At 65.5% G+C, this 13,474-nt stretch overlaps 3 protein-coding genes across 3 annotated transcripts in view; 1 reads left to right on the forward strand and 2 right to left on the reverse strand.

Moving 5' to 3' along the window:
• The window catches only part of EMIHUDRAFT_109794 (hypothetical protein), a gene marked incomplete at both ends in the record, with an annotated part of 3,122 nt that extends 1,859 nt beyond the window's left edge, over positions 1–1,263 (forward strand). Inside the window, one exon of the mRNA XM_005789930.1 lies at positions 28–1,263. Within this exon, the coding sequence (XP_005789987.1) occupies positions 28–1,263 (1,236 nt within the window). The remainder of the gene's footprint in view (positions 1–27) is intronic.
• Positions 1,264–6,344: 5,081 nt separating this feature from the next.
• Positions 6,345–7,302, reverse strand: EMIHUDRAFT_225455 (hypothetical protein; the record flags this gene model as incomplete). The annotated part of the gene is made up of 2 exons (XM_005789931.1): positions 6,345–6,791; positions 6,940–7,302. The coding sequence occupies 2 exons, from the start codon at positions 7,300–7,302 to the stop codon at positions 6,345–6,347; spliced, it is 810 nt and encodes a 269-aa protein (XP_005789988.1).
• A 3,096-nt stretch (positions 7,303–10,398) lies between these two features.
• Positions 10,399–10,701, reverse strand: EMIHUDRAFT_70477 (hypothetical protein; the record flags this gene model as incomplete). The annotated part of the gene is made up of 1 exon (XM_005789932.1): positions 10,399–10,701. A coding segment is annotated over one exon (303 nt), but the record flags the coding sequence as incomplete, so codon positions are not given.
• Positions 10,702–13,474: the final 2,773 nt, after the last annotated feature.

Raw genomic sequence — 13,474 nt, forward strand, 5'->3', positions numbered from 1 at the left:
GCGTCGCCGCAGGGGACGGCTTCGTAGACGGTGATGGTGGAGGCGGAGGCGGCGGCGGTGGTGGAGGAGGAGGAGGAGGAGGCGGCGGCGGCGGCGGCGGCGGCGGTGGAGGAGGAGGAGGCGCCGGCGGCGGCGGCGGCGGAGGAGGCAGAGGCGCCGGCGGAGGAGGAGGTGGCGGAGGAGGAGGAAGAGGCGGCAGCGGCGGCGCCGACAGCGGCGGCGGCAGTGGAGGAGCAGGAGGCGGCGGTGGCGGAGGAAGAGGAGGAGGGGGGGGGGGCTGGGGAGGCGGCGGCGGAGCCCGCAGCAGCGACGGGGAAGGAGGAGAGCGAGGTGGAGGCGGCGGAGCGCAGGCGCGAGCTCGAGCGAAAGAAGCGCAAGATGGAGAAGGAACAGGCTAGGCTCGAGCAGCTGCACGCTTTACTCGTGGGCGGTGTGGCGGACGCGGCGGCACGGCGGGCGGCCGACGACCCGACTCAGGCGGTGGGCCGCGCGACCAGCGGCCTGCTGATGCTGGGTCACTCGCCGAAGCTGAGCTACGACGGCGCGACGCACCTCCAGGTCGTCGGGTGCGACACGCTGGTGACCGTACCGGGGGAGAGTGACCTCGCGACCCGCTCGACGCTCGCGCAGCGTGCGCGCAAGGTTTGCCAGGGCCTCAAACGGCCCGAGCTACTCCGCTTTGACGACGAGGTGGCGTGCGTCAACCACCACATGGACCCGCCGGTGGACAAGGAGAGGGGTGACGCACCGCACCAGTACGGCTTCACGCGGCAGGCGACGGCCATTTTCGAGCACGCCGACAAGCTAATCCGCGAGAGGCGCCCGCACGGCATCGTCGCGGCCTTCGGCACGTTTGCTGGTGGCGTGCTGCACGCGGCGCGCGCGCACACGTCCGCCGATGGACCGGCCGAATTTGCTGAGCGCGCGTACCGCGCGTGCGCTCGGAAAATCTGCCGGCTGCCGTCCGACTTGTGCGTCCTCACGCCATTGGACGTGCGGTTCGGCGAAGGGCGCGGCGTGCGCTTGCTCGTCGTCACTCAGGCCGGTCACCTCTCGCAGGGTGGCGCGTGCGCCGGGATCATCAAATGCCTCCGCGCCGGCGCGGACGAGCTCCTCAACGGTCCCGGTTCCGCCGCGGAGGTGCCGCCCTTGGTGGCGTTTGCCTTTGGCGGGCGTGTGCGGCAGCACAACGAGCAGGTGGTGCAGGCGCTCCGCTGGGAGGAGGACAACGAGAAGGACGATGAGGACGATGAGGGCGAGTGAATTCGATGATGGTCGCAAGTAAAAGACGATGGATGGCAAGGTGCGCCGAGCAGGCTGGAGCTTGGGGAGCTCGAGGCGCTCGCAAGGGTCGGACCACACATCGCGGCATTTGAACCGAACTGCTGATGTATGTTAAACACCCTAGTGATGTTGATGGAGAGTACATGGACATTGATTCGGGTCCGCCAGATTATTTTATGTCGTCGCTTGTCCCAGTGAGCGAGTGTGTCGACACGCTGTCGTCGTTGCAGCGCGCCATTGGATTGCGCATTCCGGGTATTCTTCTTTTCAGATTTCACGTCGCAGAGGGGTGAAACGTTTCACGCAGGAGCGAGGAGGCCGCCGCGCACAGAGACTGCCGGGGCGACCTTTGGGCGCCGCGAAACCCGCTGCTCGAGCCGTGGCGTGCGGCTGCGCGCGCACCTTGCGCGGGTCGGGTCTGTCACGCAGCAGGTCGGGTCTGTCACGCGCCACAAGCGGCGCGCAGTAGCTGGCGACGGCGGCGCCGCCGCCGGCGCTTCTGCCACCGGCGGCGGCGCCTCTGCCGCCACCGGCACCGGCGTCGCCTCTGCCGCCAGCGCGCGCTGCCGGCTCAGCAGCTGGCTGAGGCGGAGCAGGGCTTCCCTCCCGGCCAGGGGGCCCTCCCGTGCCGACGGCTGTACCGCGCAGAGGCGGCAGAGGCTCGGACCGGCGCTGGAGGAGGGCTTGGGGGAGTCTCCGGCTGCGGCGGCAGCAGCGGCGACACGGTGCCCATCCTCCTTGGGAGGGCGCTGCTCCCCGCGAGGCGGGAAAGACTGCACCAGCACCAGTGCTCAACGTTGCGGAGTAGTAACACTGTTCCGTTACCGTGAGCGGCCGGCGGCCGGCGGCGGCCGGTGCGGCACGCGGAGCACTCCGTGAGCAGTGACGGGTGCGGACGAGCGAATGAGAGGTCCCTTTCGGTGAGAGATAGACAGCCCTAGTCTCTAATAACACATCTCCCACAGATAGCGACCTCTCATTCGCTCATCCGCGCCCGTCACTGCTAGTCGGGGCACTCCCGGCGTGCGGCCCGGTCCCGGTCGTCACTCCGGTTGCTCGTGTTCACAGCGTCAGAACTCAGCTCCGCTAGGATTCAGTGTCTGAGACTTGGGCATCTTACACAACCTTTGTAGTAGAGCACAATGGCACCCTTGGATCAAGTGGATCACTTCATTACTACACCGTACTACCGACCCCCGTTTTCGGCCGCCGCGGCCGGAGAGCACCCCCGTCGCCCCGCCCGGGGGCCCGTCGACCCCCCAGGTGTCGAGGTTCGCCGAGCGCGGCGCAGGTTGAGGGAAGCCGCCACCGACGAGCGCGTTGGACTTTTCACTCCGGACAAAGACGGGCACACAGCGGACGGTGCGGGGCGTGTGCCCGTCATGTAGCGCGGCGAGGCGCGGGACCGTCTGTGGCGAAGTGGGTCGCGTCCCTCGATTTCGTTCAACCTCCAGCACCCACACCCTTTACAGCCGACGAGCGACGAACGACGTGGCACGTGCGGGAGACAAGAGACTAGAGCACACGGCACCTTCACCATGTGTGGCTCACTGCACCGCCGAGACAGAGCGGGGGCGGCACAACCACAAGTCGTACACGCGCACAGCCGTGGTGTTTACACTGTGTCGCACAGAGTCACGCGCTAACCTCCGCAGGGCCGCGCCGCCCTCGCTCGGCGGCCAGCGCATCTGCGAGCCGCCGAAGCAGCCGCGCCTCGGACTCGAGCTTGGCGAGCGGCTTGACCTGCGCAGGCGAGGGGGGGGAGGGGGAGGGGGGGAGGGGTTGCCTCCTCCCGAGGAGGGAGCCTCTCCCCTCTGCGTCTACTCCCCCGCGCAGTCTCCTCAGACCTCGATGCGGGACCCGCCCGTAATCTCGGGTAATCTCGGGTAATCTCGGGAAATCTCAGGCCTCGATGCGGGACCCGTCCGTGCCTCTTCGAAAGACCGCCTCCATCTCGGACCGGACCACACGCACGCGCGGGACGGGCTCCTGCTCGGCGAGATGACCCGAGATTACCCGAGATTACCTGAGATGACCCGAGATGACCCGAGAGGAGTCGCGGCTGACCGCACGCGCGGGACGGGCCCCTGCGCGACGATCAGGTGGGAAAATCCCGGATTATCTCGCAAAATCTCGGGGAATCTCGGGGAATCTCGGGCTCCTGCTCGACGATCAGGTCGGAAAATCTCGGGGAATCTCGGGGAACTCTCGGGGAATCTCGGGCTCCTGCTCGACGATCAGGTCGAGCGCGCCGTCGAAATCACCCTGCAGCCGCTCCTCCTCCCCCTCTCCCACGTACTCGGCGCCGGTGGCGAGGAAGCGGAGGCGGGCGCCCCGTGCTAGCTTCTCGGCGGAGCCCAGCGTGCGCGCCTAGAAAAGAAGAGTGTCGCCCGATCCGCCGTAAAAAGAGAAGCGCGCACGCGGCTGTTCTGCGTGGGAGGCGGGGCAGCGCTGGCCTCCGCGCGAGCTGCGGGGGTGGGGAGCGGGACGACGCGAAAGGAGGACAGGAGGCCCGAGGGCGCCCCTCCCGGCCCGCTCTCGCCCCTCAGCTGCTCTGCAAGCTCGAGAAGCCACTCCACCTGTACCACCCCTCCGGGACGAGTAGTCAGCAACCCGCCACCTTGCCGTGAGGTGCGGACTAGAAAGCAGCAATCTCCACCGTCACAGCTGCGTCGCCCGTCTCGAGCCTCCCCACCTCTGGCCCGACCAGCTTCAAGAACTCGTCGCTCCACCTGTAGGAGAAGGTTCCTAGAAGGTTCCCAGGAGGCTCCTCGAAGGAGCCATAGGAACTCGTCGCTCCACCGCTCCGCACGCGCCGCCGGGCCGAGCCCGCAAACCCGCCCCCCCTCATTGCCGATTGAGAAGCGGGCGCCGCAGCTCTCCTCCCGCCGCAGCGCCTGCCAGGGCGACGGCAAGACATGTCGGGGACATGTCCCGGACACGCCCCACTCCTCTCCTCCCGCCGCAGCGCCTCTCTGGCGCACACGGCAGCCAGCCTCGCCCCCACCGGCCCAACGAAGGCGTCGCCCGCAGCAAGCGTCACGCCCTGCTCCTCCCACCCTCCCCCCCCTCCTCCTCCGCCGCCCCCCCTTCCTCCGCCGCCGCTGCCGCCGCCGCTGCCGTCGCCTCCGCCGCTTCCGCCTCCCGCCGTCTCCACGTACATTACCGTCGTCTCAGCGCCAACCCTGCGCGCCGCCGCCGCGAGAGCGTCCGCCGCAGCGCGCTGCCGGTCGAGCTGGCCGAGCAGGTTTCGGAGCGCGAAGCTGAGCTGGAGCGTCCGTTCGACACCTGTCATTAAGAGTGGACCCATGGATGAGCCGTTGAGTGTTGAGTGGGGTCTGGGCTGGAGCGTCCGGTCGGCGCCGCGCGGCGAGAGGAGCAGCACGCGGCGCAGCGAGGAAGGGAGGACGCGTGCGGCGGCGGTGAGCAGCGTCGGGCTCACGCCTCCTACGATTAATTAGGTAATTGGTGTTTAATTAGTGTTTAATTAGTGAGCAGCGTCGGGCTCACGCCTCCTACGCCCGCCCATTCCTCCGCCAGTGAGTGGGCAGCTGCGCGCGCGTGTGTGTGTGTGTGTGTGTGTGTGTGTGTGTGTGTGTGTGTGTGTGTGTGTGTGTGTGTGTGTGTGTGTGTGTGTGTGTGTGTGTGTGTGTGTGCGTGCGTGCGTGCGTGTGCCGACGCCTCTTCCCCCGTCGACGCCGGCGCACACAAAGACGACCGCATCGGCGCCTTGGTACTCCTTCCGCAGCGTGTACGAGGGCGGCAGGTTCGGGTCCGCAAACGTGGCGGGGCACGAGGCTGTCCCTAAAGGAGGGCCCCGAGAAGGCTCCGAGAAGGCTCCGAGAAGGCTCCGAGAAGGCTCCCTCCCACCCCCTCCCACCCCCACCCACCCCCTCCCACCCCCTCCCACCCCCACCCTTGCCAAAGAGGGCTGCTCCGAGAAGAGCAGTGGGGCAAGTGATCCGAGAAGTGGCGGGGCGTGAGTGCCTCGGCGCAGGCGGCACCCCATTCCCGCGAGGGCCGCGGAGAGGGCTTCTCCGAGCTCCGACTCGGCTCCAGACACGACCACCGTGCCGCCGCGTCGGAGGCGGCTGTCCTTTGAAGTGGCCACCTGCGGGACCATTCCGAGAAGGTTCCGAGAAGGCTCCTAGAAGGCTCCCGAGGGAGGCGGAATGTGCTTCCAAGCGGCGACCAGCGCATTGCGGTTGCGAAACGATGCGGGAGCCGCCGCCTCGAGCTCGGAGAGGAGCGTCGCGGCGCGGTCGGCCATGGCGTTCCGTTTCTCGCGCCCGAACGCCGCCGACTGCTCCTCGATGTTGAGTGCGAGGAGCTGATAATCCCGCTCGATAGCCTCTCCAGCCTCTGCCACCTCGGCCTGCAGGTCCGATATGAAGCTGTCGATCGAGCGCTGGTCGCGGACCGCCTGCATGGCGGCGGCGGCGGCGTCTGAAGAGACCTTGTTGCGGAGGCTCTCGATGGCGTCGAGGAGCATCTCAAGCTCGAGGTTGTCTGCGTCATCCAGCGCCACGGCCGGTGGGCAGCGGCGAGGAGCGACGTGCGGCAGCCGCAGCGGCGGGAGAAGAAGCAGGCAGCCGAGAGCCGTCGATAGAGCCATTCGGCAGCGATCGCACCGCCACCGAATCCTCCAAGATTTGGCGGGCAGGAATCGGCCCAGCGCTGCCCCGCGACAAACGCGTGGGAGGCGGTGGTGCCGATGGCAGAGGCGCGGATATATCACGCCGTGGCGGTGCTCGATGGCAAGCTGTACGCGGTGGGCGGACAGGATGCCGGCCACAACTTACTCAGCTCGGTGGAGCGGTACGACCCGGCGCTGGATGCGTGGGAGGCGCTGGCGCCGATGGCGGCGGTGCGAACGAATGGGTGGCTTCGCTGCCTTGATGTAGATGTAGTCACGCCGTTGCAAGAGGAGGTGCGAGGGTGCTGGGTGGGCTTTGTGGTTGAGCTCAAGGAAATGTTTGCTTTTTTTCTAATATCTAAAGAAAGAAAGAAAGAAAACAAACGAGCACACGCACTCTTCTCTCTCTCACCGCCACACAGAATCAGCTCTCGCTCTCCTTACCCCTGACGCCCCCACCAAGCTCCCGCTCTCCCGCCACCAGCGACAACTCGACGAGCGGGTCCGCCTTGAGCGAGCCCGCGCCACCGCCCAGCAGCATGCTCGCGCAGCGGCTGCTGGCACGGCCGCGCTGCTGCGCGTACAGCTTCATCGCGGACAAGACCCACGGCGTCTCGACGCCAGCCTTGAAGGCGCAGTCGTGCCCTGCATCCGCAAACGGCCTGCGCGCGCCGTCCTCGGCGCAGGCCGCCGTTGAGAACTGTACAAAGAAGGCCGGGTGCTGCGAGCCTGTGGCGCCGCCGCCGAGCGCCCCCTTGAAGCAGCCGCGCTCGTGCTGTGCGGTCAGCGGCGCCGGCCAGAAGGCGCCGTCGTTGGTGGCGGTGGTCAGCAGCAGCGGGGAGCGCGAGGAGACGGTACGCAAGTCGTGCTCCTAGAAGCCGAAGCGCTGTGATCAGAGACAAGGCGGGTGACCGCTCGCCTCCTCCGCAATGGTGCTCCTCCCACGTGGACGGCCAGGGAGGAGGGCCGAGTGGGCCGCAGATGCCCGGGTGCTGCGTGACGACGAGCCGGACGCCGACCTCGTGCGCAGCAGGCACGCGGACACCCGCCATGACTGCGCAGGTGCCGCCCATGCTGTGGCCCGCGAGGACGACGCTGCCCATGTCGACCCGCCCGTGCAGTGGCGAGCTCGCGTTCGAGGCGGCCGCGGAGGCATAGTCGAGTGCCCGGAGAATGTACTCACCATTGGTGTTGAGCGTGAGAGGGCGAGTGTCGCCGGACGGGCTCTCAATGTACGGAAAGGCGACGACAAAGCCGTGCGATGAGTAGAGCTCGAGGACGGGCAAGTACATCTCGATCTTTGCCGTGGCGCCGTGCATGAACACGAGGAGAGGGAAGGCGCGATGCGCCGTGGGGTGCAGCACCACGATAGGGCGGTGCATCCAAGTCGCGTTGAGTCGGACGGGCGAGCCAAACGGGCCTGGGCGAGTGCTGTTGAACGGCGGATGCCCGTCCGCACGCGGGCTGCAGTCTGGCCACTCGGTGGCGGCGGCCGCTGCAGCGGCGAGGAGGGTGGCGAGGAGAGACGTGCGCGCGAGCATGAACCGAGTGAGCGGCCGAGAAGTCCGTTGGGAAAAAGAATTCTTGTCGGACAGGAAAAAGAAATCCCGCGGCACGCCCCCTTCTTCGACGGGTTCATCGGATTGCTGTGTGGCTGCCTGCACGACCCGACCAACACGCAGATCCTGTCGGCCTCGCTCCACCCGGCGCACCTGGTCCGCTTCCTGCAGGAGGAGACGGAGTCGGCGGGCGATTCGCCGAGCGGCGCGAAAACCGCCGCAGTCCTCCTCCCCGACCCGTCGGAGCTGCCAATCGTCAACATGGACTATGCGCTCTCGGCCCCGCTCCCGAGGGAGGAGTGGGCCGGCGCCATCGCATTCTTCTCTCGCGGCCAGCCCGCGTCGCCAAGCTCCACGGCGCGCTCGGTCGACGGAGATGGCGGCCATCTGCTGAAGGCTGGCGAGATGGCGCGGCTGGCGGCGCTGCAAGATCCGTTGCAGCCTACTGATGAGGAGCTGCTCGCGAAGCTAGCTGATGGCCACCTCCTCAAGGCTGGCGAGATCATGGCGCGGCTGAAAGCGCTCGAGGAGACAACCATCTGCCGAAGCGGAGCCGGAATTGCTCGCAAAGCTCGCTGACGGTCACCTGCTAAAGGCCAGTGAGATGGCGCGGCTGGAGGCGCTCGAGCCGGAGGAGTGACGCGACGTTGCTGGGCGGGAGGCGTCGATTTATAATCCCGTAGGATTGTAATGTGGATAGGTAATTCCGACCCCTCGAAAGCGCGCTCAATCGCTCGCTCATCGCACTCCATTTCCCGAGCCGCACCTTGCCGCGCTGCGGGCCTCCCGCCGCCGGCCATCGCGGGACCGCCGCCCGCCGCCACCCCCCTCCCCTAGCCCCTCCCCCACCCCCCACCCCCGCGCCGACGCGCTGCGAAAACGAATTTTCTTGCAGAATTTTGCGCCAACTGCCCACAAAGAATTTTACGACGCAGCTCACGACACTGGCGGGGCATGGGACTGGCGCGTAGCGTGCTAGCGTCAAGCGTGTAGCCTGTAGCTGAAGCTCTCTCAGAAAGTTAGAACATTCGTTGGATCCAACGTGTTCAAGCTGTTACGCGATCCTCTTACGTTACCGCCTACTCCGCGCGTTTTTTAGTAACTATACCCGCGGTGAACACGCGGTAAACGCAACCTGCACAGCCACACGCATCGACGTACCCACCTACAGCCGTAACCCGTAGGCAGACAGACACCACTTCGACTAGAAAGGAGCGCTCCTCCATGCATACAGCATAGACCGCATATAGACTGCCAAACCACAGCCGAGCCGAGCCTCGGTCTACGCCCATTTGCTCACGCGCGGACCACCTTCTTGACGTCATATGCGTCAGCGAAGAAGTCGCGATCGGTCGGGTGGAACGAGCCCACCAGCTGGCGCCCCGCGTCATGCGTCACATATTCGATGAAGCGCGGGACGCTCGGGGTGAAAGTCTTCGTCGCCCGCATATGAGCAAGCTCATACGTTCGATCTGCATCGCCGGCAGAAGCATGCCAGTTCAACCCGAAAATATCACGCTGCAGCGCCTCGAGCCACAGATCCATCGAAACCGAGCGGGCCTCGCCGCCAGCGTCGAGGATAACACTAAGATCATTGCGCGACGCGACGCACGGGACCGGCTCGTTACGCTCGATCGCGCCGTCGATGAAGATGCACACCGTGCCGTAAGGGTGATATCCGTACTTGACCTTGGCCGTGTAGCCGGAGTAATCCGAGACATGCGGGTCGGAGATGGCCGAGAGGGCAATGCTCGCTCGCATGCTGCGGTGGTCGTTCCAATTGTAACGGCACTTGTCCATCGGATGCACCCTCACCACCTCGGGCTGGTCATGCTCACCATCTCTCCTGTTCATATTGAAGGCAGAGCGGCTATCAGTCAGGCGCTCAAGCAGCAGCAGCTTTGCGACGCCATGCACGTCGCCAATGTTGCGGTCGAAGAGGTCGAGAGGCACACGCGAAGAGTCGAAGCCGGGTACGCACACGGCGAAGCCCCGCGCGCTGTACTTGAATAGGCGCGACTCGTAAGTAAGCGACTGGCGCGATTCGTCAGCGACGTTCACCATGCCGTTGATGGCACGGCGAGCGCGCGAAGAGGCCCAGACTCGCTCGCCGTCATAAGCGACACAGCAAGCGTCGACATCGAAGCCAGCGAGCACCTCGGCTGGGGACTGGTAAATGCGTAGCACAACCTGTATGACCCGCGGCATCCTGTGATTGGTAAGGCGATCCTGGATGAACGTCACAGCAAGCTTTGTGCGCACGACAGTGGTGTCTCCGCCCACGGCTCGGAGGTGATCGTAGAGATCCTGAATCCGCTGCGTCGCAGCCGCCTCGCTCAGGCCAATCAAGAAGATGTCGATGTCGCTGTCATTGAAATTCATACCCTGCAGGTATTTAGAGCGTTGTCTGCGCAGCACATCTGCAGCAGGTGTGTCGCCTGCGTGCGAGAACAATAGCGAGGCGAGCACGGAGCCGCCGGCAACGACCATGTTGGACATGTCGAAGCCATCCAGCCGCTGCGACGTCATATGCGAGAACGTCTCACGAAACGTGGCAAGGTCGCTACAAACGGAGCGGGCGACAGCGCGTCGCTCGTCGAGCTTCGCCCACTGCCGCATAGACAGCAGCGCAACGGTGCCTTCATCTGGCCGATAACCAGGTTGAGGGTAGAGGAGGGTGCCATGCTTGAGGCGGTGCTCGCCGTGCAGCATCATGTGGCCTGAGAGCTGCTGCCAAGACTCGTCGTGGGCTGGGCGAAAGCTGTCGAGGTTTGCAAAGACGTCGACGAGGTCCAGGTGCGGTGCGAGGAGCCTCGGGTGCTTGGGTTCCTGGGCGAAGAGGCGGCGCAGCTCCGTCTCGCGCTCCCGCATGGCCACGTTGAGGGCGCCGAGCTCGCGCTCGAAGCGGCCGCGGCCAAAGATCTCGAGCAAGGCCGTGAACTGGTAGAAGTCTGCCTCGGCGAGCAGCTCGCGCCGGGCGGCCTCCGTCTCAGGCAGCATAATCTCGCCCGTGCGAAGGAAGTTGAGAATGTGGTGGAAATTGCGGCCGTCGCGGTCGATGAACGTATAGCCATCCTCGTCGGTCGCGATCTGGTGCCTTCCAGAGAACATCGTGGCTAGCATGGACTCGCGTGCGCACAGCGTGGTGCGAGAGGTCGTGAAGCGGTGGCCGCCGATGTCTAGCTTTACGCGCTCGCCGAGTGAACCTGCTTGCTGCTCCATCATCGCAATCTCGTCTTGAAGCGCTTGCGCCTGCTCCTCGAGCGACTCCCGTTCGCTGGAAACCTCGCTCTTCGCCTCCGCATTTGCGACTTGCAGCCCCGAAAGGAGCGTCTCGATCTGCTGCCGTGCGTGATCAATGCTTTCGAGCAGCGAGGCGACTTTCTCCGTCGCGACCACCCGCCGCGCTCGCTTCATCGCGATGGCGCCACCACTCTCGCCCGCGCGCTCGCTCATCACGGCGAGCCTTTCGCGGGCAAAAGGGGGATAAACTGGCGCGCACGGCAACCGGGACTTACAGGGGGCCCGGGCTGGGGGCGCGACACGAGGGAGAATTTTACAAGAATTCTTAACCCTGAGTAGTTTCACGTGTCATACTGTGCCGGCTACCCAATCCAGCGTTAGATAGCCGCTCCGCGGCACATCGTTGGGCCGGTTCGATGTTCTGAGCATGCCGTGTGATTTTGGTACGATGTTTCTGGACTAAATCGTTCATAATTATCGAAATACGTACGTCCCGGAGCTAGCTTCAGCGCCACACCACTACGTTGCGGCCACGGGTCGCTACCACCGCCGAGCTGGCGCCTCCCGATGGCCGCCGAGTGTCGTGCGCCATCCGCATGTGTCCTCGTCACGCCTCAGCGCCGCGTGCAAAGGGCGGCGGCCTCGAGCGAGCAGCACTCGGTCGTCGCACCACAACACACCAGAAGAGCCGGCGGACCGCAACACACCAGAAGAGTGGGGAGGCTCGTCCGCCATGCCGACTGTCCATCAACCATCTATGAGAGCAGAGCAGAGCTTGCGACTCACGGTCTACAGCCTGACATGTTAGTTCCGCCCATGGCGTGTCTGACTCCGAGGCGGTGCGGTGTGCCATCCATTGCCTCGCCCTCTGATGCCGCCGATGGCTTGCCTCGCCATCTCGTAGCGGACAGGGCGTGCACTGCCTCCGTAGGCGATAGCCGGCAGCGATTGCGTACGCAGAGTGTACATCAACCGGCGCTGTGTGGCAGATCGGCCACAAGTTCGGCCACCGTGGCGTGCACTGCTGTGCGGTGGCTCTCGGGGCTGCGGGGCGAGACACACGCAAGACCCGCTATCAGCCACTCCCTCTGGTCCTTCATTCACAGCAGCTGCAAAATGTGCATGGCAACACGTACTTACAACTGCAGGTGCCAATTACTCTTCTACGGCACCCCTCCCCCGTAGATAGGCGCCCACACGTGTAGCCGCGTATGTGAACATCCCTCTGTGCACGTGCCAGCGCGAGTCGCCTTCGCCGACGGGCCGTTTCACGCGCTCACACGCCCGCCTATGTTGGCCAAGATAGGCGGCTGCACGTGTGGCGCGAGTACCGCTATACGCGTCTGCACGTGTGGCCGCGTATCTTGGCTAAGATACGCGCCGGCACAGAATGACACGTATCAGCCCCGCCGCGAGCTCGATGCGCGGCAGCGGGTGAGGGCGGCTATTCTCCCCCGAGGCAGGCAAGGATACACAGTCCCTCGTGTCGCGCGCGTATTGTGGTGTTTGTTTGATTCTCCTGGGGAGTGGTATGGTATGAGCAGAGCGTGGTATGGTACAATACGAAACTCCGTGGAATCATCAATTTTTCGAGCTCTGAGCCGAGTCTGAGGCTGGTTTGCCGCCAAATTCAGCAGAAACCAGAATCGGCACAAAATACCGGGTATTTTGCGGGTATATACCGCTGGAAAACCCCGGGTATACCTGGGAAATACCCGGTATTTTGCCGATTTCTCCGATGTCTGTGTGTCAGATTTTGCCTCAGAAGTCGTGGTAAATCTTACCACCGTTTGATTGTTTGGCCGTAGAGTGTTTGATTGTTCTGGTGGGCTATACCTCAGCAAATGGCAAGCACTGCTCCACAGACTACACCCCAGTTCACTGTTCATCTGCGCTCAGCTCACGGTATCAGCACTACCAGCGTCTTCTCCTCGTCCCGCCTGTGCTCCACACGGCTGCGCCGGTCGTTGACGCTCCTCATCACCGGCTCCGAGACGCTGCGCACGACGCGCAGCCGGAGCCAGCCCTCCCACCCTTCGCTCAGCCCCTCGCTCAGCCGCTCGCAGCTCAGCTTCCTGCCCCAGCCGTTGTCGTGCCCGCCTACTCGCAGCTGCAGTGGTGGGGAGGCGCCGCTCACACCGCCGGCAAGGAGACGGCAGACCCCAACGCCCGCCTCCACCCCCCTCGATGGGCACCGCGACCTGCGTGCCGGCGCTGAGCTTCGCCGCCGCTGGCTGCGCCGCCGCCGCCGCCTCCTCGGGCCTACTCAGCCATGTCTCGCCGAGGCTCGCGCCGAGAGGAGCAGAGGCGGAGGTCGGCGCCGGACCACGCTCTCTCGCGCCTGTCGCGCGGCGAGTTGTTGTTTGGCGGCGAGACGGAGGACCAGGAGCCTACACGCAGGAGGGCTCCGCCGAGAGTCGCCGAGAGTCGCCGCAGCTGGGCGGCGAGGCGGGGCGGAGCGGGAGCGGGAGCCTCCGACGCTCGTGCTCAATGTGCCGCAGGAGAGGGTCGAGTGGTTGAGGGCAGAGTGGCTCGACGAGTCGACCCGCACCCGGGGAGGGGGGGGCGCGGGCGGCGGCGTCGGCCCCGGAGGCGGTGGCAGCTCCGGCGGCGTGTCGCTCGAACCCTTCGGGCGCGGGGACCGGGAACCGGGGGGCCCCCCGCCCCTAGATTTTGCCACCTTCCCCCTTTTGGTAAATCCGACCGGTCCACCTGTTTCCCAGATGAAAAAAAGCCCCCCCGAAGGGGGGCC

Source organism: Emiliania huxleyi, assembly GCF_000372725.1.
Source record: "Emiliania huxleyi CCMP1516 chromosome Unknown EMIHUscaffold_124, whole genome shotgun sequence".
Lineage (NCBI taxonomy): Eukaryota > Haptophyta > Isochrysidales > Noelaerhabdaceae > Emiliania > Emiliania huxleyi.